General features: G+C 41.6%; 2 protein-coding genes across 28 annotated transcripts in view; one reads left to right on the plus strand and one right to left on the minus strand.

Moving 5' to 3' along the window:
* LOC106980956 (zinc finger protein 25-like) overlaps positions 1-15,382 on the minus strand; it is a 34,999-nt gene extending 19,617 nt beyond the window's left edge. For 9 of the 24 annotated variants that reach the window (XM_053206973.1, XM_053206975.1, XM_053206971.1 and 6 more), the window contains exons 1-3: positions 12,527-14,973; positions 6,605-7,573; positions 5,474-5,532 (exon numbers count right to left, since the gene is read on the minus strand). In XM_053206973.1, coding sequence (XP_053062948.1) covers positions 5,474-5,488 — 15 coding nt within the window. In that variant the 5' untranslated portion in view covers positions 5,489-5,532; positions 6,605-7,573; positions 12,527-14,973. Of the gene's footprint in view, positions 1-5,473; positions 5,533-6,604; positions 7,574-12,526; positions 14,974-15,244 lie in introns of those variants that run through there. The other 15 variants (XM_053206966.1, XM_053206962.1, XM_053206955.1 and 12 more) reach the window with 15 other exon arrangements.
* Positions 15,214-27,616, plus strand: part of ZNF25 (zinc finger protein 25) — a 28,979-nt gene continuing 16,576 nt past the window's right edge. Inside the window, exons 1-2 of one of the 4 annotated variants that reach the window (XM_053206986.1) lie at positions 15,214-15,409; positions 20,427-20,542. In XM_053206986.1, the coding sequence (XP_053062961.1) occupies positions 20,528-20,542 (15 nt within the window). In that variant the 5' untranslated portion in view covers positions 15,214-15,409; positions 20,427-20,527. Of the gene's footprint in view, positions 15,410-18,288; positions 18,425-18,763; positions 20,323-20,426; positions 20,543-27,616 lie in introns of those variants that run through there. The other 3 variants (XM_015079059.3, XM_027049894.2, XM_015079060.3) reach the window with 3 other exon arrangements.

A 27,616-nucleotide genomic window follows, 5' to 3' on the forward strand; every position in this document is an offset into this window, starting at 1 on the left:
ACTAGAAAAACAAAAACAAACAAAACCAAAAGTTAGCACAAAAGAAGGAAATAATAGAGATCAGAGCAGAAATAAATGAAATAAAGACTAAAAAGAAACAAAAAGAAAATATCAATGAGGCTAAGACCTGGTCCTCTGAAAAAATAAGCAAAATTGATAAACCTTTAGCCAGAGTAATCAAGAAAAAAACATGAAAAGACTCCAACATATAAAATCAGAAATGAAGCTAAGTTAAAAATGACACATTAGTACAAAGGATTATATTACTATAAAAATTACACTGGACAACCTAGAAAAAATGGACAATCTAGAAAAAAATGAATAAATTCCTAGAACATAGAACACATAAATAAATAAATAAATAACATAAATTCCTAGAACACCAGAAAAACCTGGTAAAAAAATTACTAGAAATGAAACTGAACTGGAAGTCAAAAAACTACCAGCAGAGGCACCTGGGTGGCTCAGTCAGTTAAGCATCCGACTCTTGATTCTGGTCAGGTCATGACTTCACAGTTTGTAGAATCAGGCCTCGCAATAGGGTCGGCACTGACACCATGGAATCTGCTTGGGATGCTCTCTCTCTCTGTCCCTCCCTGGCTCATGCAAGCTCTCTGTCAAAAATAAACTTTAAAAAAACCAAACAAACTCCCAACAAACACAAGTCCAGGACCAGGACCAGATGGCTTCACAGGTGCATTCTACCAAACATTTAAAGACTTAATACTTATCCTTCTCAAACTATTCCAAAACAGAGAAGAGGAAGGAATGCTTCCTAATTTACTCTCTGAAGCCAGCATTAGTCTGATAGAAAAACCAGACAAAGACACACACACAAAAAGAAATCCTCAGCAAAATACTAGCAAACTTAATCCAACAATATATTCAAAAAATCATTCACCACAATCAAGTGGGATTTCTTCCAGGGATGGAAGGATGGTTCAATATACACAAATCAATCAATGTCATAGTCAATGGTGAAAATCTGAAAGCTGTTGCCCTGAGATCAGGAACAAGACAAGAATGTCCAGTCTCATCAATTTATTCAACATAGTACTAGCATTCTTAACCACAGCAATCAGACAAGTAAAAGAAATAAAAGGCATTTGAATTGGTAAGGTAGAAATAAAACTGTCAGTACTTGCAAATGATATAATACTACATATAGAAAAAGCTAAAAACCCCAGCAAAAAACTATTAGGTCTAATAAATGAATTCAGTAAAGTTGCAGGATACAAAATCAATCACATAAATCTGTTGAGTTAATAACAAAACAGAAAACGGGGCACCTGGGTGGCTCAATCGGTTGAGCATCCGACTTCGGCTCAGGTCATGATCTCACAGCTTGTAAGTTCGAGCCCCACGTCGAGCTCTGTGCTGACAGCTCAGAGCCTGGAGCCTGCTTCAGATTCTGTGTCTCCCTTGCTCTCTCTCTTCCCCTCCCCCTCTCATGCTCTGTCTCTCTCTCAAAAATAAACATTAAAAAAAATTAAAATAAAATGTCCACACTATGCAATGCAGTGTACAGATCTGCAATCCCTATCAAAATGCCAATACTGTTTTTCACAAAACTAGAACAAAAAATCCTAAAATTTGTATGGAACCAAGAAAGATCTCAAATAGCCAAAGAATGTCGTGAAAGAACAATGCTGGAAGTATCACAATCCTAAATTTCCAGAAATACTACAAAGACAGAGTAATCAAAACAGTATGATACTGTTGCAAAAATACATACGTAGGTCAATGGAACAGAACTGTGAGTCCAGAGATAAACCTGTATGTGTATGTGCATGTCTGTGTGTGTATATGTGTACACACACACACACACACACACACACACTACCACTTCATCTATGACAATGGAGGCAAGAATATACAATGGGGAAGACATCTGCTTCAATAAATGCTGCTGGGAAAACTGGACAGCGACACGCAAAAGAAAGAAACTGGACCACTACAGACAAAAATAATCTCAAAATAGATTAAAGACCCAAATGTAAAACTTGAAACCATAAAACTCTGAAAAGAAAATACAGGCAGTAATATCTTGGATATCAACTTTAGCAATACTTTTCTGGATCAATCTCCTTATGCAAAGGAAATAAAAGCAAAAATAAACAGAAATACATCAAACTGAAAAGCGTTTGCACAGTGAAGGAAACCAACAACAAGATAAAAAGGCAGCCAAATAAAAGGGAGAAAATATTTGCAAAATGACATGTCTGATAAGGGGTTAATATCCAAAATATATAAAGCATTCTTAAAAACATTAAAAAACCCTAAATAATCCAAGCAAAAAGTGGGCAGAATGGTGGGAAAGTAAAGCGTTGCCGCCCCTGTTTTTCATACTATGCAAAGCAATCTACAAGTTCCTCAAATAATTAAACATAGAAATACTATACAACCCAGTAATTCTACTACTGGGTATCCCCCCAAAGAAAACAAACATACTACTTCAAGAAGATATGTCCACTCCCGTATTTATTTACAATTGCCAGGATATGGAAGCAACAATAGTGTCCACTGATAAATGAATGGATAAAGATGTAGTATACATACACAATGGAATTATTACTTAGCCACAAAAAAGAATCAGAGCTTGCATATTTGTGATAACATGGTTGAACCTAGAGAGTATTATACTAAGTGAAATCAGACAGGGAAAGACAAATACCACATAATTTCATTTATAGTTCACTTACATGTAGAATCTAAAAACCGAGCAAACAACAGAAAAAAAAAGACTCCTAACAACAACAAAAAAGAGAGAAACAGACCCATAAACATGGAAAACAAACTGGTGGTTGCACGGGGGCTGTAGGTTGCTAAACTGTCCAAAGGAAAAATAGTAGAATTGTACTATGTGTATATAGCATAGGTTAAAGTAAAAAATAAAATATGTTAAAGTAAAGTAAAAAATAACACAAAGGGCAGGAAGGAAGAACTGGGAAATATACTGTTGTCCGGTCATTATACTATATCCATCATGTGGTTTAATATTTGGTTTAAATTAATAAATCTGATTAAAAATGTGTGTTATAAGTCCTTGGCTATTTAAAAAAAATTTTTTTTAATGTTTATTTATTTTTGAGAGAGAAAGTGAGAGAGAGTGAGGGGCGGGGAGGGGTAGAGAGAGAAGGAGACAGAATCTGAAGCAGACTCCAGGCTCTGAGCTGTCAGCACAGAGCCCGATGCGGGGCTCAAACTCAAGGTGAGATCATGACCTGAGCCAAAGTCAGACACTCAACCAAATGAGCCACCCAGGCACCCAAGTCCTTGGTTATTTTAAAACTTAAAAAAAGAGGTATAAATAATAAGTTAATAGCAAGGATAAAATGGAATAATAGAAAACACTCAACTAAAATCCAAGAAAAGAAAAAGACGAAGATAAAGAACAAATAGAAAAATAGCTAGCAAAATGGAAGATTTTAACCTACATGTCAATAATCAATTTTTAAATGTGGATATTCTGATCATACCAGATAAAGAGATTGTCAGATTGGATTTTAAAAAAAGTAGGACAAATTACATACTGTCTAGAAGAAACTCAACTTTACCTATAAAAATACATACATTAAAGATAAATGGATGGGGCGCCTGGGTGGCTCAGTCGGTTGGGTGTCTGACTTCGGCTCAGGTCATGTTCTCACGGTTCATGGTTTGAGCCCCACATTGGGCTCTGTGTTGACAGCTCAGAGCTGGGAGCCCCCTTCCAATTCTGTGTCTCCCTCTCTCTGGCCCTACCCCACTCACGCTCTGTCTCACTCTCTCTCTCAAAAATAAATAAACATTAAAAAACTTTTTTAAGGGCGCCTGGGTGGCGCAGTCGGTTAAGCATCCGACTTCAGCCAGGTCACGATCTCGCGGTCCATGAGTTTGAGCCCCGCGTCAGGCTCTGGGCTGATGGCTCAGAGTTTGGAGCCTGTTTCCGATTCTGTGTCTCCCTCTCTCTCTGCCCCTTCCCCGTTCATGCTCTGCCTGTCTCTGTCCCAAAAATAAATAAACGTTGAAAAAAAAATTTAAAAAAAAAAAAAACTTTTTTAAAAAAAAGATAAATGGAGAAATACAACACAAACAATAATCCAAAGAAAGCTGGAGTAGCTATGTTAATATCAGACAAAATAGACTATATGAGATATTATCAAAGATAAGTAGGCACATTACTTTAATGATAAAGGGTCAATTTTCCCAGACAAAATCAAATATATATCACCTATCAAAGGATCTTCAAAATATGAGGTAAACACTGATAAGACTGAAAGGAGAAACAGAGTAATACAGTTGGAGACTTCAATATTTCTCTCAGTAATTAACAGAAGTAAAGAGGTAATTGGAAAGACTACAGAAGACCTAAACAACACCATCACTTAACTAAACCTAAGTGACATTTACCAAACATGCCACCCCACAACTGTAGAATATACTTTTATTTTTAAGCGCAAGTGGGATAGTCATCAAAATAGACTGTATTCTGGGACATAAAACAAATCTCGATGAAATTACAAGGAAGGAAATCATACATATTATGTTTGTTGGCCAAACTAGAAATCCGTAACAGAAAAATCTCTGGATATCTCCAATTACTTGCGAATTAAATAACACAATTCTACATAACCCCAGGGTTGAACAGAAGTTTCAAAGGAAATAGAAAATATTTTACGTGGAATCAAGGTGAAAACACAACTTACAAAAACTTGTGAGATGCAATTAAAGTAGTGCTTAGATGGAAATTTAAAATATTAAATGCTTTATTGAAAAAGAAGAAATGTTGCCAAACAGTAAGATCACATTCACTGGTGAATTTTCACCAGAACAAATTCAGGCAGGTGGTGGGAAAGAACCAAAATTGCATGCAATGGGTTAAAATGGAAACATGATGTGCAGAAATATTTTCCAGGGAATATAATTTGAACTTCCTGCTGAAAACCAGCACATGAAATTCTAAACAAAAACCAAAACCATTTTCATGAAGAGTTACAGTAAATTATTTCTATTGCCCTTCATCACTTCTCAAGATACTAGAAGGTTTTATCCCAGATTTGAGTGGACCATGAACAGCTCATTGTTTAGATCTGAGTAGTATGATCTCTTGATAATCTAAACCAGCTATGCTTTGGCAATATGTCCTCTCTTTCTACCATGTTCTCAGACTTCAGTTTCAGGACAGTCTTTATGTCCCATTAAGAATCATTATGGTTTATTCTTATTTTCATTGCACTCCTGTAATAATGTTTGCTACTTCCTATAGTTGGTTGCTACTGCTATCCAAGACAAATGTAGAGCTCAGCATAGAAACTTCAAGCACTTGAAGGTTACTGCCACACTGTGCCCTTAGCTCTGCTACTAATCTGCTACTCCATATTTCCTCCTAAGTTGACATGTACCTATTTCTACATTTACGTCTTAATGGTTATACCTTATTCAGAAGATCTAATGTAAACAAAGTAGGAAATAATAATAAAAAACAACTCACCTGGGATTTGTCCATTTTCTGCCGTTCTTACAAAAGCATAGAGTCCTGTGCAGATACAACTGAGAAATAACAAAACAGAGATGAGTCATAAATGACTCCCCTACATCTTGCCTCCCCTACAGCTCCTGGATTTACCTGCCTACAAATATTCTGTACACCAGTGGGTAAAATGCCTTCCTATGGGACACTGTCCTATTGGCTCCTGAAAAGAGACGGCCACATAGACGTAGTGCCAACAGAGGAAAATATCTAATAACAGGCTCTCAAAAAAATAAATAAAAATTTTTTTTAAAAAAGCTCTGACTTTTTTGCCCATTTTGGAGGCATAAATACTCCTGCCATGGCCAATTTCAAACTACCCACATGATGTCACTGCATACAGTTGGGAAGAAATATAGTATTTTTACCATACTGATAGATAAATAGCCTAGAGAACTGAGATATGAGTAAAAGGAAGGAAATTAATTAGGAAGTGAGAGTTTTGAAACTGATCACAGCCATGAGGCTCTTAAGCAGATAAGACTACTAAATGTAGTACAGTATCCTAGAAAGGAACACAGAACAAAGAATATTACAGAAAAACTGAGAAAATATGAGAAAATACAGACTTTATTGGCTTATTAATTGGGACAAATGTACCACACTTATGTAAGATGTTAAAAATAGGGAAAATTAACATGGGGTATATAGAAATTGCTGCTGGGTGAACTGGGGAGATCCTGGGCCATGGAGCCTTGACCCCAGAGCCCTCCCAAAGATGTCACCAAAGGTTCTTGGTCTCATCACAAGAAAGAACTCAAGGACAGACACAACACAGTGGGAAAGTTTATTAAAGTGAAAGTACGTGCGCGTGCGAGAGAGTGAGAGAGTGAGAGTGTGTGTGTGTGAGCTGTGGCGGACAAGGCTTCCCTATCTAAATATTCATCCTATTCCTAAACAGAGGAACCCATTCACCCTTGCTCGGGGAGTCAGGTTTTGGAAGTCACTTCCCATGACCCTCTTTGTGCAACAACTCCACCTGATGTAGTTTCTATCTGGGACACACCAAGGAGCAAACTCTTGTTACTTGGGTTACAAATCTGGCAATGCAGATGGGACTGTTGTCCTTCTGAGGTCCTGCCGTCTGCTTACCTGGTACCCCACCGATGGAGCAGTTGGCAGCGGTTCATCCAGGCTCACGCATCCACACTGGGGACTGGGAGAGGAATTCTTGGAGGGGACTCTCCCTTTGTGCGGTCTGTGCCTCTGGACTGATGCTGCTGACCCCTTGAAGGAACTGTGGCTGCTCTGAGCCCCTTGCTCTGAAATCTCTCCACAGAGGTAGGTAGGTGGTATGGATCCTATGGTGTGACTAGAAGAGTATCTTCTTGGAGTTGTCTCACAAAGCCTGGCAGGCCGGCAGTCAGTTAAGAACAGGGCCTCTCCAGTAAACACTCTGGGGGACTGAACACTCAATTACAGTCAGGTGCAGACATCCCTGAGTGGCACAGGACAAGACCTGGCCACTCAGAGACTGAGTGCCTCAGCCTCGCAAACGAAAAAGTGGCCCAACTGAGACTAGTCTAGAATCAGTCATGGTAAAGGATATCTCCATCTTACCCGTTTGACCTGTTTGATCTGTCTGTTGGGGACACCTGTACTGCTCTGTTTTTCCTCTTAAAAAGGGAAGTGTGCCTTGAGTTATTGAATCTAAACCAGGTTCTCCCTGAGTCACTCTGCCAATAAATCCTTTGGGACCACCTGGACACTGAGGGGATGGAAGAGGCAGCCTGTGCCCCAGCCGCTACTCTGTAAGGCACAACTACCCACACCCACTTAGACGCCTTAGCATTAACTTTCTCTCCTTGTGAGCCTGGTTTTAAGTCAACCGAGTCTCATACATATTGTGGGTGAGGTTGTGTGGCATTTGTGTCACCACTAACCATTATAAATTACTTTGTGGAGGGTAAGATGAAACCCTAAGAAAGAATCCCAGAATATGGGAGGGATGAATTCTATTCTGAAGGAGAGGCCGTTGGGCTATAACCTCCAGAAATGGAAAGCATTTATTCAAATACCCTCCCTTAACCTGAAAACATAGGACTTTCTTCTGAGCTTATTCTGTAAAAGAGAGAAAATGGGAAGAGATTTCATATGGTCAGTGTTTTATGGCATTGTATCAAAATGTGGGGTTGCAAAGGAATTCTAAGATTTGGAAAATGACGGTTGAACCTAAAACCCTAAAAATGCTTCCTATATTCTCTGATGGAGAAGACCTGCTCCAGAAAACCTAAAGTCAGGGAATCTTTGCCCAGATTGCCATCTCCTCCAAGTCGTTAGATCGTAATCAGCCTCTGCCTTATTCCTCTGGTACTCAGGCCTTGGCTCCCCCAGTTTTATAAGCACCAGCCCTTAAACCTTGACTAACATCCTCAAACCTTCCCCTATGTCTCCTGTATCCCTTTATCCTCCTTTGCCAGATAGCACTACCAGACTAGGGATCAATTTTAAGCCAGGGATGGGATGTTTCCATTGAGACAGACAGAGACAGATGGGAGTCTGAAAGAGACAGGAGTCTCTCTAATGTCCACATTCCATTTTTTACCTCAGACCTGTATTACTGGAAGGCACACACTAAAGGGCTATGGGCTGACCTGATTAATTTACAAAGTTAATGCAGGATGTCTTTTCTACCAACAATCCAATGTAGGCAGATATTCAAGCTTTGCTAACCACCGTCTTAACAAGAAATTTGCTTTGTTAGCATAAGCCAGACAAGAAGCTGATAATCAGCCAGGATCAAATCCTCGAAGACTGAACGAGGCAGCAGTGGTAAGAGCTGACCCTGAGTGGGATCCCCACTCCCATGATGGGAGACAAAGTTTAGGGCATATCAGGGCTTTTCTTAAAAGCTATGGAGGAGTGCTGGTGCATAGGGGCACAGGTACCCCAATGTTTATAGCAGCACTTTCAACAATAGCCAAATTATGGAAAGAGCGTAAATGTCCATCAACTAATGAATGGTTAAAGAAGATGTGGTTTATATATACAATGGAATACTACTTGGCAATGAGGAAGAATAAAATCATGCCATTTGCAGCAACGTGGATGGAACTGGAGGATATTATGCTAAGTGAAATAAGTCAGTCAGAGAAAGACAGATATCCTATGTTTTCACTCATATGTGGATCTTGAGACACTTAACAGAAGACCATGGGAGAAGGGAAGGGACAAAAAAAAAAGAAAGAAAGAAAAAAGAAAAAGTTACAAGCAGAGAGGGAGGGAGGCAGGCAAACCATAAGAGACTCTTAAATACTGAGAACAAACAGGGTTGATGGGGGCTGGGGGAGAAGGGAAAATGGGTGATGGGCATTGAGGAGGGCACTTGTTGGGATGAGCACTGGGTGTTGTATGTAAGCCAATTTGACAATAAATTATATTTATAAAAAGCTATGAAGGAGATAAGCATATCTCGTATAAATTGGTCCCTTAAATTTAAGGGAGATTCAACACGGGACAGATGAGAATCCATTAGCCTTTACGGAAAGGCTGCAAAATTGCTCAAGATGAAATACAAACTGGGACCCCGAGACTCAGCATAGTTTATATGGTCCTTAATAACCTAGTTCATACCTCATCCTGCTCCAGACATTCAAAGGAAACTCCAGAATTTGGCAGTGAGTCTCAAAACTAACCCCTCAGCTTCTAGAACTAGCTTTCGAGGTGTTCAATAGAAAGAATGTGATGGAAGACGTTAAGACCAGAAAATGAGAAAGCAAGGTCTCCTTTGATGGTAGCTCTCTGGCCTACAGGAAGAGAAGGAAAGACACCCCAAGGGTGAGTGCTCCCAGCCCCCTCCGCGGGACCAAGAGACCAGAAACAAAGTTGGGGTCCAATCAATGTGCACACTGTAAGCAGGAAGGGTACTGGAAACAGGATTGCTCAGACTGCTCTTGGAAAGAAAGGAAGAAGCACAAAGCTGAATCAGTTCACTTGTCCCTCACTGAAGGTATGAGAGGGCCATGGGGCTCCCCAGCTGGTCTTGGACCATTAGATCCTCATCTCCTACGAGGAGTCCCAGGTGACCTTACCAATAGGAGGAGAGCTAGTTGAATTTTTACTTGATTCCGGAGCTACTTTCTCTGTACTGAACACCCAGAAGGGTAGCCTTTCTAACAAAAACTGTAATATAAAAGGAGTCTCGGGAAAAGGAGATACCAAAGTTTTTAGAGGCTTTGACTTGTGAAATAAGACAAAACATGTTAAAACGCTGTTTTCTATCTGTGCCAGAATGTCCCATTCTTCTTTTAGGATGAGATATTTTAGCCAAAACAGGGGTCACTCTAAGTTCAGGACAGGGCAAATTATAAATTCAACTCCCTAGATACCAAGGAACCGAATTCATGGCATTATTACAACATATGCCAGTATTTAAAAGAGAGAAAATCCCCACCACCACCACCCCCCAAAAAAACCTTAAGCCAAGTCAACTGGAAAAGTCTGGGTGTAAGGGCAGGTGGGGGCATGCCATTAACGCCCCATCTGTAAAAGTAAAATTGAGACAGCTAGATTGCCGGCCCCAGGTAAGGCAATACCCTTTAAAACCAGATGCTATACAAGGGATCTTCTTAACACAGGGGTTGATTAGGCCATGTAGATCCCTAGGTAACACCCCAATTTTACCTATTAAAAAGCCAGAAGTAGGGAATACAGATTTATTCAAGACCTCAGAGCTGTCAATGAAGCTGTTTGAGACATACATCCTATAGTACCCAATCTCTGTACTCTACTGACCAACTTACTGAATAACAGCAAATATTACAGTACTTGGGGTTTAGTTCAAGATGACAGCGAAGCCTCCTCCAAGAGAGAAAAACGGTAGTATGTCAGCTAGCCCCACCAAAAACCCGCAAACAACCGCATAAGTCTTTGGGAATGGCTGGCTTTTGCTGTGTTTGGAGTCCTGCTTTGGGGATGAGTGCAAAACCTCTTAGTAATAAGCTTTGGGGATCTGAAACAGATTCATCTGCAAGTGATAAGTCCTGGGGCCAAGACTTCAATAAACTTAAAGCCCTGCTTAGGAAGGCTCCAGCCTTCACGCTGCCAGATCTTAAGCCATTTGATTTGCATGTTAATGAGAGGCAACTGTAGGGATATTAAAACAAATGCTGGGGCCTGTAAAAAGAGCAGTGGCATATTTTTCTAAGCAATTGGACATGATGGCCAAGGGTTGGCCCCCTTGCCTAAGAGCTGTAGCAGTGTATCTTGATAAAAGAAGAAAAACTACGTGCCAACCTATGGCTGTTCGGACCCCACACCAGGTTTCTACTTTACTGGAAAGCAAGGGATGTATCAGTGGCTGTCCCAAAACAGAGTGCTATGATATCAGGCCATGCTGAGAGATGCCCCCCAGACACAACTGAGGCCATGTCACATCTTAAATCCAGCCACCCTACTCCCTGATGATGATTATCCATGATTGTCCATAAGTGTTTGATCAAGTTTACTCTAGCCACAAAGATCTCAAGAGTGAACCCGTCTATCCAGTGCAGAAGAAATCAGTTTTACACAAAATGGACTAGGAAGGCAGGATATGCAGTAGTACCCTTAAACCCTCCTAGAGAAGCTAAAGGCCTGGGCCCAGGCACCTCAGCCCAAACGGCAGCAGCAGTAACCGCACTAACCAGAGCATTCCAGTTGGGTAAAGACAAGGTGTTAACCATTTACACTGATTCTAAATATGCCTTCTCTATAATGCATGTCCATGGAGCCACATGCAGGGAAAGAGGACTACAGCAACCACAGAGAAATTCAATATGGCAAGGAAATGTACAGGCGGCTTGAAGCTGTACAGAAGCCTAAAGAAGCGGCAGTGGTTCATTGTAGAACCCATCCAAAGGGAAATTCAGAGATAACAAAGGGAAATAATTTGGCTGATGCAGCCGCAAAAAGGGTTGCCAAGTAGGGAGATTTTGCAGCTAGCTCTAATTCTGTCTCTATCACTAAATAAGTTTTCTCCACCTACCCCCAGGAGATAGAGGAGGCTTAAAATTGGGCTACCAATGGTCTCTTAATCAGAGGGTGGATGATAAATAACAATGGAAGAATCTGGGTACCCAAGCTGACTGCCTGGGGCCTCCCTAAGAGTGCACACGACTCAACCCATTATGGTAAAGGAGCTTTATACCTGTGGTTAATAAAGATCATGAGCATCCTGAAGGTGAAAGAAATTATTGAGAAAATAACAAACCAATGTGCCTATTGCTGCACAAAATGTACAAACCAGACCTTAGGTACTCCCTCTGGTTAGAGCAACTCAAATCTGGGGGACAATACCAGGGGAGGCGTGGCAAGCAGACTTCACTGTAATGCCAATGGCCCCTGGAGGGTTTAAATGCCTTTTGGAGTTTATAGATACATTCACTGGATGGACTGACGCCTTTTCCTGTAGGAAAGAAAAAGCTAATGAAATAAGAAAGGCCGTAATAAGAGATAATTCCTCGATTTGGATTGCCAAGGTCAATCCAAAGTAATAACGGGTCAACGTTTACATCAATAATTATTTCTGAGATAGCCAAGACCTTAAATATCAAGTGGAGGTGACAATCTGCTTGGAGACTTGAGTCTTCTAGGAAGACAGAATGTGCTGACAGAACCCCGAAAAACACCCTGGCAAAGTTATGCCAGGAAACACAGGAAAACTGGCTAAAGATACTACCAATAGCTCTCACCAGAATGAGAGCTGCCCCAAAGGGCAAACTAAAGCTCAGCCCATTTGAAATGACTTACAAGAGGCCCTTCCCAAAAGGTTCTGATTTTTTTTTACCTCCAGACCCAGAGGTTTCTGTAGACACTAAGCATATACTTAATCCCCGACAGGTGATGGACATGCTCAACAAATACGGGAATTTTGGCCTCCCTCTAGCCAATGAGATCAAGCTTTACCCTGGGGACTGGGTGTACCTCAAACTTGGAAAAGTGGGGCACCTCAGAATCACCTATACCCTATATGGACAGGGCCCTACCCAGTACTATGAACCACACACCCCTCCTTAAAATTAGAGGGAGTCGTACCTTAGATCTACCATGGTAAAGAAGGCATCTGCACCAGAGACCCAGAAGGAGACGCTACCAGTGCCAGATGACAACAGAGACTCCAGTGAACCACTCGAGGGCCTGAAACTTCTGTTCCAGAAACACAAGATAAGTGCAGCCTCAAAGAATAAGAGTTCTCCGGGCATCTGGGAGGCTGAGTCGGATAAGCGACCAACTTCGGCTCAGGTTGTGCTCTCATAGTTTGAGAATTTGAGCCCCGCTTCGGGTGAGCTCCAGCCCACTTCAGGCTCCACACTGACAGTGCAGAGCCCGCATGGATTCTCTCTCCCTCCCTCTCTCCTTCTCTCTACCCCTCGCTCACTCGCTCTCTAAAATAAATAAACTTAAAAAAGAAAAGAAAAAGGCTTCCCAACTCTAAATAATTTTTTTTTCTTCAGCCTGTATTGTTTGCTGTCAGGTCCCATAATAGACCATCATTATCTCCGTGATTATTAATGATCTAGCCCAATCTACTTTGTTCTGATTTTTATAATGAATACCCTCTTAATATTAGTTCTTGTCACCAATATGCTAGAGATGTCAAAAGCCATAAACACAGAGAAGCATCCCTGGGAGCGAAATTCTCTAGTAGATATAAGAAGGATCATAGCAAACGGAAACAAACTAAAGAACCGTATGGCCTGTGTTCCACCCGATAAAAAATGACCATAACATTAACTTCATTATGAGCTCCCCTAAATCCTTTGAAAACCCCCCTTCCATAGCTATACAACTAAGCCATTCCCACAGGGCAATTCGAAGTGTCCACCTTACTCCAGTTATTAATGATGCAGAGAGGATAACATGATACTTAAATTCCACCTCAAAGCAAAAGCCATGCTACAAGTATACTCCTGAGATAGGGAATGACAGCCAAGTCCCAACAACTATAGTTCCTTTTACCTTTGACGTTAATGATGATTGCTCTCCAAACAAAACCCATTAGTGTGCAGAAAAGAAATATCACAGTACTGCTGGGACATGGAAAAATCAAATGGAGAGCATGAACAGGACTGGCCAGACCTAGGGGGTTTGGGAACTGCTTTATTTGCCACCCAAGGCACTGAGGATGAGGGCCTGAGATCCAGTAAATCACGAAGTAATACAGGGAATGGACCCTAGTCTCCTGGAGCCCAAAACTGGTTAACTGGCTTTACCTTAGTAGAGCCTGCAAAGCCTGTGCACACCCAGGACACCCATGGTATGTATACCTTAATTTGTTGATCACCTTTTCTTGTGGCCACTAATAATCCGACTGCTCTTACTGCTGTTTGGACCTTGCACAGTTAACTGGCTGGTACAATTCATACGCAAATTCATGAAGGCCAAAAATTACAGACGGTCATAACACAAATATATGAGTAGTTTGAGGTTAAACCTGGTGATCCACAGACATATCTAAAATGAGCTAAGGGAAAATTCTACTCCACTAACAATCCTAATGACCAAGCCCATGTCCACCAGGAAACAACTACAGAAGATGGGCCTTTGCCCTGTGCCCCTCAAGAATGAAGAGGAAAAAAAAAAAACAAAAAAACAAAAAAAAACTAGAGGAGGGATTTGTCACCTGCTAGACCCTAACACCTAACCTTTACTGTTCACCAGCTTGTACTCACCAATCTCTGTCCCACATTTTTCCTTAAGCTCTTTCCGGCTTCTCTAAACGCAGGCAAATGGAAATTGGAATCACCTGTCAAGGGATAGCGACTGCCCCAATACCAACTGCCCCAACACCGCCAGGACCACTTTGAGCTTAACCCTGAGCAGGCGGGATCATGGAGTGACCTCTAGAAGTGCGGCAACCACCATATTAAAATACTAACATCTTGGTTCAAATAGGAGTACCATTTACATAACACAGAATGTGTGTGAGTATAGGTAGGTTGCCTTAAGGCGACTGCAGGACCTTACTCCATCTACAATACAATGACAAAGATCCCCTTTCTAAATATTCATCCTAACCCTAAATAAAAGGAACCCCTTCAACCTTACTCAGGGAGTCAAGGCTTTGAAAGTTATGCCTCATGAGCTCCTTATCTGCTGCAAATTTTCCTTTGTACGACTCGACCTGGTGTAGTTTGCATCTGTCACTCGCCAAGGAGTGAACTCAGGTTAGTTCGGTTACAGTGGCACCTTACGCAACAGGAAAACAAAAAATGCCTACGCTATGCCCTGCAGTTCCAGGATCTACCCCTTTCTGGGACTGAAACTCTGGGGAGGGATCAAAAGTCCCAAGGGTCTCTTCAGGATGCGATTTGTTTCTGGAGACCCAGGTCTTTAACCTCACAAGAACCCACAGGTTCTTTAGAAATTAGGATACAGGATTAGGAGGCAAATTCATATTTGGGACCTTCACCCAGGACCCCAAATCCGCACCTCTTAGAACTTCTTGTCCCTCTAGATACTGGGGCCACTGAGGACAAAAACAAAGGTGATGACGTTCACGGCACTTGTTACAGAGCTGTCAGCCAAGTTCAAAAGTCACGGGGCTCTCCACGCAAGCAGAGCGCACCCTCACGCATGCGCACGCCCCCCACCCCGTCCCGCGGACGCACCGGCAGAACCACCCTCTTAGAGCTGGGGGGCCATTCGAACCCAAGCTAATGGTCCGGACCTAGACGCCCCTGCCCGCTGTCTGGGGTCCCGCTCCTCCCCACCGCGGGTCAACGCCGCTTCCCACCCGGCCCACGCTCTAACCTCTGCTGTTAGGAAGGTGGGCAACCAGGACCTTGAGAGTTATTGGGAAATCTGGAAACGGAATCTAGGGCTTCGCTAAACCTGTAGGCGTAGGAGGGGTACCAGGAAGATGGCGGAGCTGCGCCTGCGCAGCACTCTCCACGGCTAGGGCGCAAGTACTGCTGGGTAAGCAAATAAAATTCAAGACTACGTCTACCATAATCCTTCGCGTGCATTCCTGTAAATAAAAATGTAAATAAACCTATCCCATTCAAAGGGTATGGGGATTGTTACTATGGCAGGTCTGTGGTTCTGGCCCTACATAGAACTACTAATTTGTGGTCCTTTACTGCGTCCTAGTTTTGGAAAAAAAAATCTTTAAAAGACATTTGCGGACAATTATGGGAATTTGAGTATAGATGCGCTATTAAAGAATGTACTTAGTTTTAGAGATACATACTGAAGTATTAAGGAGTGAAATATACCTAACTTACTTTAAAATACTTCAGCAAACATAAGATAAAGCAAATACGGCAAAAGGTGAAATTTGTCCAATATAGACAATGGTATGTGAGTGCTCCCTTTTTTCTGTGATTGAAAATAGAAACTTCAATAAAAGATTGCAAAAGTAAAAAGAACTGGGAGTATCATTTAGACACAAAACTAATAGGAAAGCATGTATCAGTGATCAGTTCTTGTGAATAGGGGATTTAATTAAAATGTTAAAAAATGGAATCCAGCAATACAGTAAAAAAATAACATCTCTACCAAGCAGAGTTTGTCTCGAAATTGAAGAAAAGGAAAATAACTTTTCTAAATTAAGGACGCAATATTTTTTTAAATAAGCCAGAAAATATATGCATACTTTAATAAAAAAGATTTTAAATAAGCAATAATTCACTCGAGTAATTCCGCTTATTGGGCTATATGCTAATATAATTCAAAGATTTATATAAAGAATGTCCTTCACAGTTTAGTTGAGTCGATACAAATATTCAGTAGATTTTATGGTAAATATGCTAATCCATGAAGTACAATAACAAGCAGCAGCCTTTAAATGTAATAAAGTGGGGGCACCTGGGTGGCTCAGTTGGTTAAGCATCTGACACTTGATTTCGGTTCAGGTCATGATCTTACAGTTTTGTGGGTTCAAGCCCCATTTCGGGCTCTGTGCATGGAACCATGAGTACTCTGCTTAAGATTCTCTGTCTCCCTCTCTCTCCCTCTGCCCCTCCCCTGCTCAGACTCTGTCTCTCTCAAAATAATACATAAACTTAAAAAAAATAAATGTGATAAAGTAGAAGTATACTAAATCATACAAGGGATATTCAAAATATATTCTGAAATAAAAAATAACAAACAACACACACGCCAGTAACATGGTGCAATCTATGAAACGTATGTATGTATTCATGGAGATATGACAGTGTCTGTCACAAGGTAAGGACTCAAATAGACATCATTCCAGTCAGGCTATGTAAGTGTATTTATTGTGTCAGTGAGTCTGGGTGTATGCATTTTTGTTAAAGAGGTTATTTCTGTATGACTTGTATATTTGTGTGTGTCCATCGCTTGTGGGAGTGACCACCACAGACTCTCTTGAGAATAAGGCAGGTACTTTGATATATAAAACAGTTACAAAAAAAGAAATATATATATATATATATATATATAGTTATAAAATATAACAGTAAATAAAAATGATACATTTATTGTGTAAAAATACTTGTATATCTATGGGTGAATTATCCTTCATTGGTAAATAGTAACTACATCCATGGTTCTGCAGGCCAAAATCTGAAATCACTCGTTTAGGCAGAATTAAGATGACCCTTTATTTTTAATTATTTTTCCAACACCTCCCATCCAGAACACTGGGGTATATGAAAGAGGACTTGGGCTGCCTCCATTTTAACCTCAGATTTTCCAGTCGCATCCTTCTTTCCAACTGGTCTTATGGCTCAGGTGGAGGACCCTGAGGACCAAGCATCCACCCCCCCCCCCCCAAACCTGACAGTACCCTTTTAAGGAATAAGGCCTACCCTGAGCCTGCAAGACCCCACCCATGTTTGACTCCAAGACAATGATCATTCGACTCTCACTGCCTCCCTGCAGTACCCACCATCCTTTGCCCCACATTTTGAAAAATAAACCTGGAAGGATTTTTAGCACTTGGGGGACAGTCTTTGAGATGCTAGTCCGCTGTCTTCCCAGTGTTAGCCTCACTAAAAGTAAATTCCTTTCTTGTTTCACTACCGCTGGTCTCTCTGCCTTTGGATTTTCTCAGCAATTGGTGGCTGAACCTGGTCTGTTTGGGACTCCCACATCCAGTTGCTCCACCCTGCGAGCCAGCTATGTGTGTATGTATACATAATATACACATTCTCAAATGTATATTTTGTCTACATGGATTTTAGGTTTTAAAGTTAATCTTACCAAAAAAAATTTTTTTTGTCATTACACTGCATGGAAATTCATTTCTGTTGGCACAAAACTAAGTTAATGTCATAATGTAACTGACCAGGAAATCACTGCATATTCAGTGCATATTCCCTAGTGAAAGGAGTTATTTTATACTATTAGCATAAAATGAGTAAAAAAAAAAAATCTCAGACTGTGCACTCACATTAAACTTTTCTTTCTTTTGGGCAATGGTATGTGTGGTACTAGTTTTCTGTTTTAGCCTATACGTATTTTCTCCTTATTACAAATTTCACGTGTCATTTGCATAATTTTGAAAACTAGCATTCCTAAAAGTCAGATGTTAGTGGACATTATTTGAATGTATTGTTGTACTTGGTTCCAAGTACTTGATCAATATTCGCACCGCTTCCGGGTAGTTATCTGTTTTCAAGCCCCCTGACTGCAGGCTGCCACTTGTCACCAGCTGTCACTGTGAGTAATCACGGGGGGAGCGTCCCGAAAATCCCAGCAGCGCTCCGGCGGCTGGAGGAGGCCAGGCCATATTATCATATGTCATCCAAAATGGAGTTGCGATCGAGGCTTCTGGGAAGCGTAGTTCCAGAGTGAGGCGCGCGGGGCTTTGGGGCATGCGCAATTCCACCTCCTTTTGATAGTCGCCATCTTCTGTCTCTTGCCCCAGGGCGGGATAGGACTCCGGGGCCTGCAGGTCTCCGCGGTGCGGCAGAGGGCGGGGCCTGGAACCTGCGCGGGCCGGGAGCGGTGGCCGAGCCCCTGCAGGTGTGTCGGAGGCCTCTCTGCGGGTGCGAGGCCGGGGGCGGGGGGAAGCCGGGTCTCCGCGACTGCGACGAGTCGGAAAACTTGGAAGGCGCCGCCCCCCTCTGAGCGCCCGGCTGGCCTCCGAGGACTGGGGAGGGGGCCGGGCAGGGGGCTTGGCGGGGAAGCCCGTTGTCCACCTGCCGCCCCTCCCCAGAAGCCTGGCTCTCGACCTGCGGAGCCGGGCGGCCCGAGTTGGCCTGGGGCGCGGGAGCAGCGGGGAGGGACGCGGGGGGAACGGCTGTTGTGACGTGGACCCCGGGCCCGCCGCGTCCGCGCTGGCGTGGCTGCTGGCGTGGCTGTCGGCGCCGCGGCGGTGTCAGCCCGGGGGACCTGCGCGCGTCCGGTGCCCGCCACTTAACTGGGCAGGATGACCTGGGTACGACTCGGACATTCATCTGTAAAATAACCACACTAACTACTGGGGTTGTTTGCTGTATTAAATAGGGCCGTATATATAAAGTTTGATAAGGACTCAATAAAGGTGAGCTGCTTTTATTATTACCGAGGTATGCTGTTCTTTTCATTCTTGGCTCATTTAATCATAATCATCATGACCATCCTTTGAATCGGCATTAACCACCTCCATTTTAATAAACAGGAGTACGAAAGGTCGGAAATTGATTGGTTTACTCAGCGTTAACGGTGACGGGGGTGGGTAAATTAGTTTTATTTACTCTTTGGTTCATGCGGTTTCCTACAGCCTTGGGCTGTATTTAGTACAATAATTGTCCCTCAGCATAACTGTGGAGTGTAATGGACCTAACCTAGTGTTCAATTAACAAAAATTCTTGAGGTTTCCTCAGAACCCTTGTGTCAAAAGGATAATTGAGGCCCTTCCCTCATTCTCCAACCTATTTGTATTCTCAGAGGACTGTTACACATGTAAATTGAGCCCTGAATCTTACATATTATTGGAGAAGCTGGGAATCCTCTCCAAGCCGGAGACTACTTTCTAGAGGGGGGATGGGACACACTTTGTTAAAAAGACAAAAACTGGAATTTCATCCTTGCTCCGTGTTATTAAGGTGCTATCATAATGCCTCTGGCTGGTGTATCTGGGCTTATTATTAGGCATTTTGTAAGCATCAGGCCATCGGGAAGAGCTTTCTGCTATCTCAGCATTATGGCATCTAGTTACCTTTTGCTTACCTACATCAAGCGCCTGTTCTGGGATTTATGGTGTCAAATTGTTATTTTAGAAGTTAGATTTGTGTCCCTGTCATAATTCTTCGAGGCCTAATTAAATTTTACCCTTGGCCCAGCCCAGGCTTGGAGGGGACAGTGAATTCCAGGGTACTGTCGGGATTTGTGGCACTGAGTGAAAATTTACAGAATCAAAATGGTACGTGAAAGTTTCAAAATTAGATCTAATCCCTCCTCACATTAAATATAATACCACTGAAACGAAGTCACTAGGTTTGTTAATGCCAGAGACTAGCACGGAACCAAAGTCTCCAGGTCCACTGCACCATGCTTAAGTCAAAACTGGTGTCTTAGAGAAGTGATTTTTGAGAAACTGCAATTTAGGGAGAAGAGACATGTTAATTTTTGAGAGCTCTGAAGACTTTCTAACTTCGTGGGGTCTATAATATTAATAGGAACAATTGTTATGTAACAAACACTTCTTTATCAGTGCTTTTCAACATCATTTGTAATGCCAACATAGGGATCCACACTTTGGATATGTGTTATACATTTTGCCTAACTTGCTCTTATTGGATGTTTAAGTTTTCAATTCTTTTGTATTATTTAGTAAATGGGTACATAATTTGCAAAACAGCTAGTAGGAAAGAAATGTTTAGATTCACTCAAAAATTTCCCAGATTCATCGAGGTTGTATCAGAGTCACCAATGGACAGGTGGGTATTCCTTTATCATGCCCCTTTCTATTCCTTCTCATGGCTCAAAGGGATATTTTCCTAGGGGTATATGTTTGACTAAAATGTATGGAAATTTCTCACAGGTGATTCCTGAGCGGCAAGATAAGGTCTCTTAAGACTTCTGTCTTCCACCTTTCCCTGTTCTGGCTTCATAGTTTCTATCCTTTCCCAAGAGCAGCAGAAAATGAACAAGTATCAGGTGAGTCATTTATTTAGCCCTGTTTGTGTGTGTGTGTGTGTGTATTTTCAGTGAGTTTTATGAAAAAGAGCCCATATATTAAACTAGAAAAGTGGAAATAGTTAAAAATCACCTTCAGGGAAAATACTGTTTGAATAACACAGCAGTTCCAGAATGCAGACCCCTGGCTTCCCCAAGACCTTTTCAAAGGAGTGTATCAGGTCAGAACCCAATACGAAGATGCAAATTGCCTTTTACACTGATGGTGTAAAAGCAGTGGTGAATAGATTGCTGTTGGACATGAATGAGACAATGATAGCAGGTGACTGTATTCAACAGTGTACTCAACAGTAAAAAATTCACCTTCACTTAAGGACAGCCTTGATGAAACAGTAAAAGTAACTAATCTTATTACATTTTGACCCCCCGAATACCCATCTTTTTTTTTTTTTAATATTCATTTTGGAAAGAGAGAGACAGTGCAAGTGGGGGAGGGGCAGATACAGAGGAAGACACAGAATCCAAACGAAGAAGACTCCAGGCTCTGAGCTGTCAGCACAGGGCCCAATGTGGGGCTCGTACTCATGAACTGTGAGATCCTTACCTGAGCCAAAGTCGGACACCCAACTGAGCCACCCAGGCGCACCCCCCAAACACACCCCTTTTTACTATTCAGTATGATCAAATGGGAAGTGCACATACAGTTCTTTTTGCTGCATACTGAGGAATGATGGTTGGTCATTTAGGAAAAGCACTTGTGCAACTGATTTGTGAGCTCTCCTAGCCACCTTTTTTGCTTGAAAGAGCAACTGTCAGACAAACTATAGTCATTCGGAGAAGTATTTACCATTTTCCCAAAAATGGCTGAAGTGAGCCTGTCACTTCAAGGAAAATGACTCTTGGTATTTATTGCCAATGTTAAAAGTTAAGGTTTCAGGGCGCCTGGGTGGCTCAGTCGGTTAAGCGTCCGACTCCGGCTCAGGCCATGATCTCACGGTCCGTGAGTTCGAGCCCCGCGTCGGGCTCTGTGCTGACAGCTCACAGCCTGGAGCCTGTTTCGGATTCTGTGTCTCCCTCTCTCTCTGACCCTCCCCCATTCATGCTCTGTCTCTCTCTGTCTCAAAAATAAATAAACATTAAAAAAAAATTAAAAAAAAAAAGTTGAGGTTTCAAGTGAAACTTAGAATTTTGGAAAACTTGTATCCTCCGCTGTGAAGCAGACAACTTGTAATATATAAGATTTTTCTGAGGAGATTGGCGGGGATAAGAATAAATGTGATATATTTTCTATATGTGTCAGCATTTGAGTGATATTCCTCGTGTATATGCTCAGAGGTAAACAAGCAGTTACAAGGACAGCATGATACAGAGAAGTGAGGAACAGGGGATAAGTTGATTGGGGAACGCAGTTCTAAAAAGTAATATTTGAGGGGCGCCTGGGTGGCTCAGTCGGTTAAGCGGCCGACTTCGGCTCAGGTCACGATCTCACGGTCCGTGAGTTCGAGCCCCGCGTCGGGCTCTGTGCTGAAGGCTCAGAGCTGGAGCCTGTTTCAGATTCTGTGTCTCCCTCTCTCTCTGCCGCTCCCCTGTTCACGCTCTGTCTCCCTCTGTCTCAAAAATAAACATTAAAAAAAAATTTTTTTTTAAAAAGTAATATTTGAGAAATGTCCTAAATTAAATAAGGGAACCAAGTAGAATTCTAGGGGAAGAGCATTCTAGATAGGAAGAACAATAAATACGAGCACCTTGAGGCGTGTTCCAGAAACAGTATTCAAGACATTGAAGCTAGAGGCAACCTAGGGAAGAATGACCTAGAGGTAAAATCAAAGACGTAGGAGGGGCTAGAATATGTAGGACCTTGTGGGCTGGAGAAACACTGAATTTCAATTTTATTTATTTATTTAAAAGTCATTCAAAACAATGTGCATAATGTATATGTAAAATTTAGGGAATATTAATGAAACACAGTTGTATCCCCTATCTGGCTTAAGAAATGACTATTACTAGTATCTTGGAAGCCCCTGTGTGCCCCACCTTAATCTCCTCTCACCATTCATTACCCAGAGAAAAATGAATGCTGAGTTCTGTGGTAACCATATCTTTGTTTTAAATTCCCAGCCCTTTGGTAAGCACTTGACATAGTCAGTCTTACATAACTATCACAGCCCAACTTCTGACATGGTATTTCTACTGTATCATAAATTTTTTGAACAGACATTATCTTTTTTTTTTTTTTTAATGTTTATTTATTTTTGAGACAGAGAGAGAGCATGAAGGGGGGAGGGTCAGAGAGAGACAGAGACACAGAATCTGAAACAGGCTCCAGGCTGTGAGCTGTCAGCACAGAGCCCGATGCGGGGCTCGAACTCACAGACTGTGAGATCATGACCTGAGCCAAAGTCGGTCGCCCAACTGACTGAGCCACCCAGGCGCCCCAATCTTTTTTTTTTTTAAGCTGAAGTTTTTTTAAGTTTGTTTATTTTGAGAGAGACAGAGACAGCATGAGCAGGGGAGGGGCAGAGAGAGAGGGAGAGAGGGAGAATCCCAAGCAGGCCCCCAGCTTCAGTGTGGAGCCTGATGCAGGACTTGAACCCATGAACCGTGCGGTCATGACCTGAGCCAAAACCAAGAGTTGGCCACTTAACTGACGGAGCCACCCAGTGCCCCAAACATTTTACAGCCAGTTATTACACAGGGCTTGTTGGTATTGGATTCTTTTTTTTAAGTTTGTTATGTATTCTGAGACAGAGTGAGCAAGCTAGGGAGGGGCAGGGAGAGAGAGAGACAGAGACAGAGAACCCCACTGTCAGCGTGGAACCTGATGCGGGGTTTGAACTCACGAACTGTGAAATCATGACCTGAGCCAAAGTCAGATGCTCAACCGACTGAGCCACCCAGGCACCCCCCCTATGTAGACATTATCTGTTACTAACTAAAAATCGTAGCTTTTGGGCATGATAGTGGGAGAACGAGGCTTTGGAAAGAGGGAGAAATAATGTAGGAGGAAGCTCAAAAAAAACCCAAACGAAACCAAACTTACCTACTCTACAGTTCTGCTTCTGTCAGTTTTGAATGTGTATCTATGTGCCATTCTCCTGATCCAGAATTCACTCGACGGTGCTACAGTGTTTCCCCTGTGTTAGGCTCTGTAACTAATTGCTGAGTTGAACGGTCAGTTTGGGACAGCACAAATGACTAGCGAGCCTTTTTGTTTTTTGAAGTAACTTTGAGTACAGTCATCACAACCAACTCTTAGAAAAGTTCATTTTCTGCAGATACTGTATTTTTTTATTTGTTCATAGCCATTTTGGTCAAATTAGATCTTTTTTATCCCTAAAGTTGTGTTGGCATAAATTTTTCTCTTTGCAAACATCCTTTATAATTACTGTTTTTTTTAAAAAAAATTTAATGTTTATTTAAACATTTGAGAGAGGGAGGGACAGAGCCATGAGCAGCGAAGGGGCAGAGATGGGGAGACACAGAATCTGAAGCAGGCTCCAGGCTCTGAGCTGTTAACACAGAGCCCGACGTGGAGCTCGAATTCACAAACTGAGATCACGACCTGAGCTGAAGTCGGCCACTTAACCGACTGAGCCACCCCAGTGCCCTTATAATTATTGTTTTTATTCTGGTTGTTTCCTTGTTTTAGTGAGGATCTGCTGGTGGAAAATTCTCACTTTGGTTTTTCTGAAATATAAATGAACTTTTTCACTGTGTGTACAACTCTTGGTTGGAAGTTCTTCTGTTTTAAAACATTGAAAGCATTCACTATATTATACTATTGAAAACCCACCTTTTAATTTGTCAGACATCTAAAGTAAATTTGTGTGTTTTGGACTAGCTATTTTTAAGATCTTATTCTAGTACGTTTGTGTGTGGATTTTTCATTATCCTAATGAGATTTGTTGTACTTCGTGTAGGTTGAGCATTTTGAGTATTATTGACTTTTAAGCTCTACTTTTGTGTTATTTTGTTTATTGCTTAGCCTGGCGACTACAGTATGCACCATTAACTTATCACCTATGTCTTCAAGTAATATTTATTCATGAACAACATAGTAACTTTCTTCAGCATAATTCAATTTACATCCTCCCACCCGTGTGGTCCTTGTCTTATAGCTCACTTTTACATACAGTTTTAACCCCAAATATTTGTTATTTTTACTTTAAACGGTATTGACTTCTTAAAGTAACTTGAGTATGCATGTGTGTATGCACATAAAATACTGCTTTATGTTTATACAAATATCTGTATATACAGGTATCTGTATTCCTTCCTACAGGTCTGGGATTGTCTCTGATGTCTTTTCCCTTCAGCCGAAGCAGCTTGTTTTATCATTTCATGTAGTGCAGGAGTGACGGCGACAAATTCACTTCATTTGTCTTTCTGATAATGTCTTTATTTCACCTTGGTTTTTGAAGGATATTTTTTTGCCAAATATAGACCTCTATGCTGAGCATTTTATTCATTTCTGCATTTATAGGATGCCTTTGTCTTCTGTTTCTGAGATGTCAGTCTCATTGTTATTCATCTGAACATAATGTGTCTTTTTCCTCCACTTGTGCTTAAGATTTTCAGTTTTATCTTGGGGCGCCTGGGTGGCTCATTCGGTTTAGTGTCCAACTCTTGGTTTGGGTCAGGTCATGAGCTCACAGTTCATGAGTTCGAGCCCTGCATCAGGCTCTGTGCTGACAGCAGGGAGCCTGCTTGGGATTCTCTCTCTTCCCTCTCTCTCTGGCCCTCCCCCACTTGTACTCTTTCTCCCTCTCTCTCTCAAAATAAATAAATAACCTTAAAAAACAAAAGAGATTTTCCATTTTACCCTTAGTTTTTGACAGTTGGACTGTGATGTGCTTAGGTACAGTTTGTTTTGTTTTATCCCTCTGGGATGATAAAGACTTATGGTGTGTTTCTTTTATCATTTCAGGAAATTCTTGAACACTTTCAGATATTTTCTTTGCCCCATTCTCTCTTTTTCTTCCTAAGATCTAAGATTGCAGTTACACAAATGTTAGACACCATGTACATATTGTCCTGAATATCTTCAAATGCTGTATTTAGTTTGGAGGCTATTTTAGTTTTTTAGTTTGAATATTTCTGTTGAACAGAGTTTTTTTCAAGTTCATAGTTTCCTTCTGTTTTGTTAATTCTCTTCATTTCATAAGCCCACAGAATCCACTTCTGATACTGTATCTTTTAATTCTAAAAATTCCTGGGTTTTTGTTTTTTCTGCTATGACTCCCCATTCTTTCATTTCCAGTCTGTTTTTTCATGAAGTCATTTAACATTTTATTGTAATTACTTTGAAGTCCTTATCTGCTAATCCCAACATCTAGGTTGTGTCTGCTTCAATAGGCTTCTTTGTTTTTAAGTCTGTTTACTGATTTTGAGAGAGAGAGAGAGAATGTGTGCATGCGTGTGAGCTGGGGAGGGGCAGAGAGAGAAGGAGAAAGAAAGAATCCCAAGCAGGCTGCACACTGTCCATGCAGAGCCTGATATGGAGCTTGATCCCATTAACCTTCAGATCATGACAATGGACGCCTAACCAACTGACCCATCCAGGCGCCCCTAGGCTTCTTTTTTTTAGTATGTATCAAAATTTTCTACTTTTTTGCATGTCCCCTAATTCTGTATTATCTGCTAGACATTTTATAAAGGGACAGTAGAGGTCAAAGTAAATAATAGCTCCAGAAAAAGGCACATCCCTTCATCAGTCTGGTTGCTAAACTGATCTAAGATATACTTGAGCTGACCCTGGACATTAGGGTCAGTTCACCACTGGCTTCAGATGATTTAAGGGCAGAATGCAGGCTTTCTCTTCAGCACAGCTTGGGATCTGACCGCCACCAGGTCTCCAGTGATCTGCTGTTCAGCCTAGCCACCAGCTAGGCTACTGAGGAGTAACTGAGAAGTTCTGCAGAGCCTTCCCCATCTGAGACCTCTCGTCCTGCCCATCGTCTCTGCCCCCAGCCATTGAAGGGTTGACACCACGTACTCAGTAGAGGGCTCGGGGGAAAACTGGTGGCTGTTTGTACTTCAGAGCATCCGTGTCTGTTATGGACCTTCCTATTCGGTTCCAGAAACTGCTTCCCCAACTTATTATATGTGCTGCTAAAACATTCCCTGGTTCTCCAACTCAAAATAAATTGATCCCCTTGAGACACTTGGGAAATAAAAGTGAGGCAGACACTAGGCTTCTGTTTTGAATATGAAACCAGATAGTATCAAACGGCAGGTTGGCGATCACTTGCTTTGTGACTAAAGCTCTTAGCGATTCTAATACGTCACAGAAGCCCGCAAGCAAACATGAACATTTTGCAAAAAGTTGGCCTGGTTGTCTCTGTCCCCTACTAGCCCCCAAAAGTGAAAGAAGTTGTGGTTTTCTTTTCTCTTCTGAGTTTTTTTCCTTTGTTCATCTTTGGATTCTTGGTTCTCTTAGAGGTTTTGGAAAACTTGTAATTTTCTAGGTTAGGGGCTTGTTCTCATGGTTATAGTGAGATCAGCTTCTCTTTTCCTTTTCTACATTCTATTCAGAACTAGCTTCTTATCCTTATTCCTGAGATGCCAGCTCTAAGATATTTTCTGCCCTGCATTTTTTCCCTGCTTATGAAATTTGAAAATGCCCTGAGAATACGAATTAAAGGCATAGGACTCATTCCAATCAATTTCTTTTTTTCTGGGATTTTGATCCCTCTAAGTCTGCTGTGTATGCCAACGTTTGATACTTTCACAGTTTTTTTAGTACGTTTTGTGGGTATTGGCTTTTGCTTTTATTAATTGTAGCAAAATACACATAAAAGTTACCATTTTAACCATTTTTGATTACATAGTTCAGTAACATCAAGTACATTCACATCATGGTACAACCATCACCACCATCCATCTCTGAAACTTTTTTCATCTTGGAAAACTAAAACTCTACCTATTAAACAGTAACTCCCCTCCCCCTTCCCCTAGAAACCACCAATCTACTCACCTATGAACTTGACTGTTCTAGGCATTTCATATAAGTAGAATCATACAGTATTTGCTCCTTTTAACTGGCATATTTCATTCAGCATAGTGTCATCACTGTATCATGTGACAGGATTTCCT

Source organism: Acinonyx jubatus, chromosome D2 (assembly GCF_027475565.1).
Source record: "Acinonyx jubatus isolate Ajub_Pintada_27869175 chromosome D2, VMU_Ajub_asm_v1.0, whole genome shotgun sequence".
Lineage (NCBI taxonomy): Eukaryota > Metazoa > Chordata > Mammalia > Carnivora > Felidae > Acinonyx > Acinonyx jubatus.